Source organism: Monoraphidium neglectum (genome assembly GCF_000611645.1).
Source record: "Monoraphidium neglectum strain SAG 48.87 unplaced genomic scaffold scaffold03601, whole genome shotgun sequence".
In the NCBI taxonomy this organism is placed as follows: Eukaryota; Viridiplantae; Chlorophyta; class Chlorophyceae; order Sphaeropleales; family Selenastraceae; genus Monoraphidium; species Monoraphidium neglectum.
In genome coordinates this window covers 1-1,452 of record NW_014010028.1, presented here as the reverse complement: position 1 = coordinate 1,452, position 1,452 = coordinate 1, and the positions used below count along the sequence as shown (strand labels likewise).

Here is a 1,452-nt window from a genome sequence, read left to right as displayed (position 1 = left end):
ACACGCACGCGCACACACACACACACACACACACACACACACACACACACACACAAACACAAACACAAACACAAACACACACACACACACCATAACCACCAGGCGCGGCAAGAAGCTGACTGAGATGGAGAAGTGGGAGTACAAGCAGCTGGCGCAAGCGGGGGTGCTGGACGTGAGGGAGCACCCCCTCTTCGATGAGGAGGTGCGCTGGGGGTGTCGGGGTTTAGGGGGTTTTGGGTTTCAGGTTTTGCTTCCAGGTTCTGGGGCGTGGATGTTGGGTCTGCTCACACCCTCTTCGACGAGGAGGTGCGCTGGTTACTAGGGTCTGGGGTTCAGGGGTTCATGGGTTTGGGATGTGGGATCTCAGGTTTTGGGGTGTGGGATTTCAAGGCTGGGGGTGCTGGACGTGAGGGAGCACCCCCTCTTCGATGAGGAGGTGGGCCGGTCACTAGGGTCTGGGGTTCAGGGGTTTGGGGTTTCACGTTTTGGGATGTGTCATTTCGGGGCTGGGGGTGCTGGACGTTCGAGAGCACCTGCTGTTTGACGAGGAGGTGACCTGGGGGTGTCGGGGTTTGGGGGTTTCAGGTTTCAGGTTTTAGTGTGTGGGTGATGGGTTTGATTACACCGCTGTTTGATGAGGAAGTGCGCTGGGGGTGCCGGGGTTTTGGGGGTTTTGGGGTTGTGGGTTTCAGGTTTTGCTTCCAGGCTTTGGGGCGTGGATGTTGGGTTTGATCACGCCGCTGTTTGACGAGAAGGTGCGCTGTTACTAGGGTCCGGGGTTTTTGGTCTCAGGTTTTGGGGTTGTGTGGGTTTTGATCTATGAGAGCCAGGTTGGGGACAGGAATCGGTGATGGTGTCATGTTGCAAAGTCTGGTGATTCATGGCTTTCAACTCACTCCTTGAGAGAAGGCGGGGGTTTCAGGAGTTTTGCCGCGCAGCGGCTGCGTTGCGCTGCTAAGCAAGGCCGGTTGTTGGCAGTCTAAGGAAGCGGGCGAGGGTGGTTGGAAATTTCACCGCCGCGCACGTCCAGGGCTGCCTCAGCAGCTGCCAGCCCGCGCACCCTCGGCGTCGATTTGGACTGCGCATCCGCCAGGAGCTCCCAAACCGACGCCGCACCCCGCGGCCTCCGCGCCCGCTCGGCCCCGCTCGCGCCAACCCTGGGCGCCCTCCTGCATACTGGCGCAGCGGCGCCGTGGGCCCCCTCCCTCCCTCCCTCCCCCTGGCCGATGCAAGATGCCCGCCAGATGGCCGGCCCCCCCGTCGCCCACCTGTCCCAGCCCGTGATTGCCTGTCTGGACTGCATTGGATAGGAAAATCCTCACGTTCCTCCTTTTGTCATGTGTTCTCATCCCACCAAACCGGCCCCCAGGGTGGGCAGGGCGTGCTCGCGGGCGCCGACGACGACGCGGAGGAGGAGTTTGAGATTGACCTCAACGACCAGGTGGGTAAGGG

General features: G+C 60.7%; 1 protein-coding gene across 1 annotated transcript in view; it reads left to right on the top strand.

Annotated features, from left to right (window-relative positions):
* Window positions 1–1,310, top strand: part of MNEG_13061 (ATP-dependent RNA helicase DHX8/PRP22) — a gene marked incomplete at both ends in the record, with an annotated part of 3,421 nt that extends 2,111 nt beyond the window's left edge. Inside the window, 2 exons of the mRNA XM_014038466.1 lie at window positions 103–202; window positions 1,278–1,310. Coding sequence (XP_013893920.1) covers window positions 103–202; window positions 1,278–1,310 — 133 coding nt within the window. The remainder of the gene's footprint in view (window positions 1–102; window positions 203–1,277) is intronic.
* Window positions 1,311–1,452: the final 142 nt, after the last annotated feature.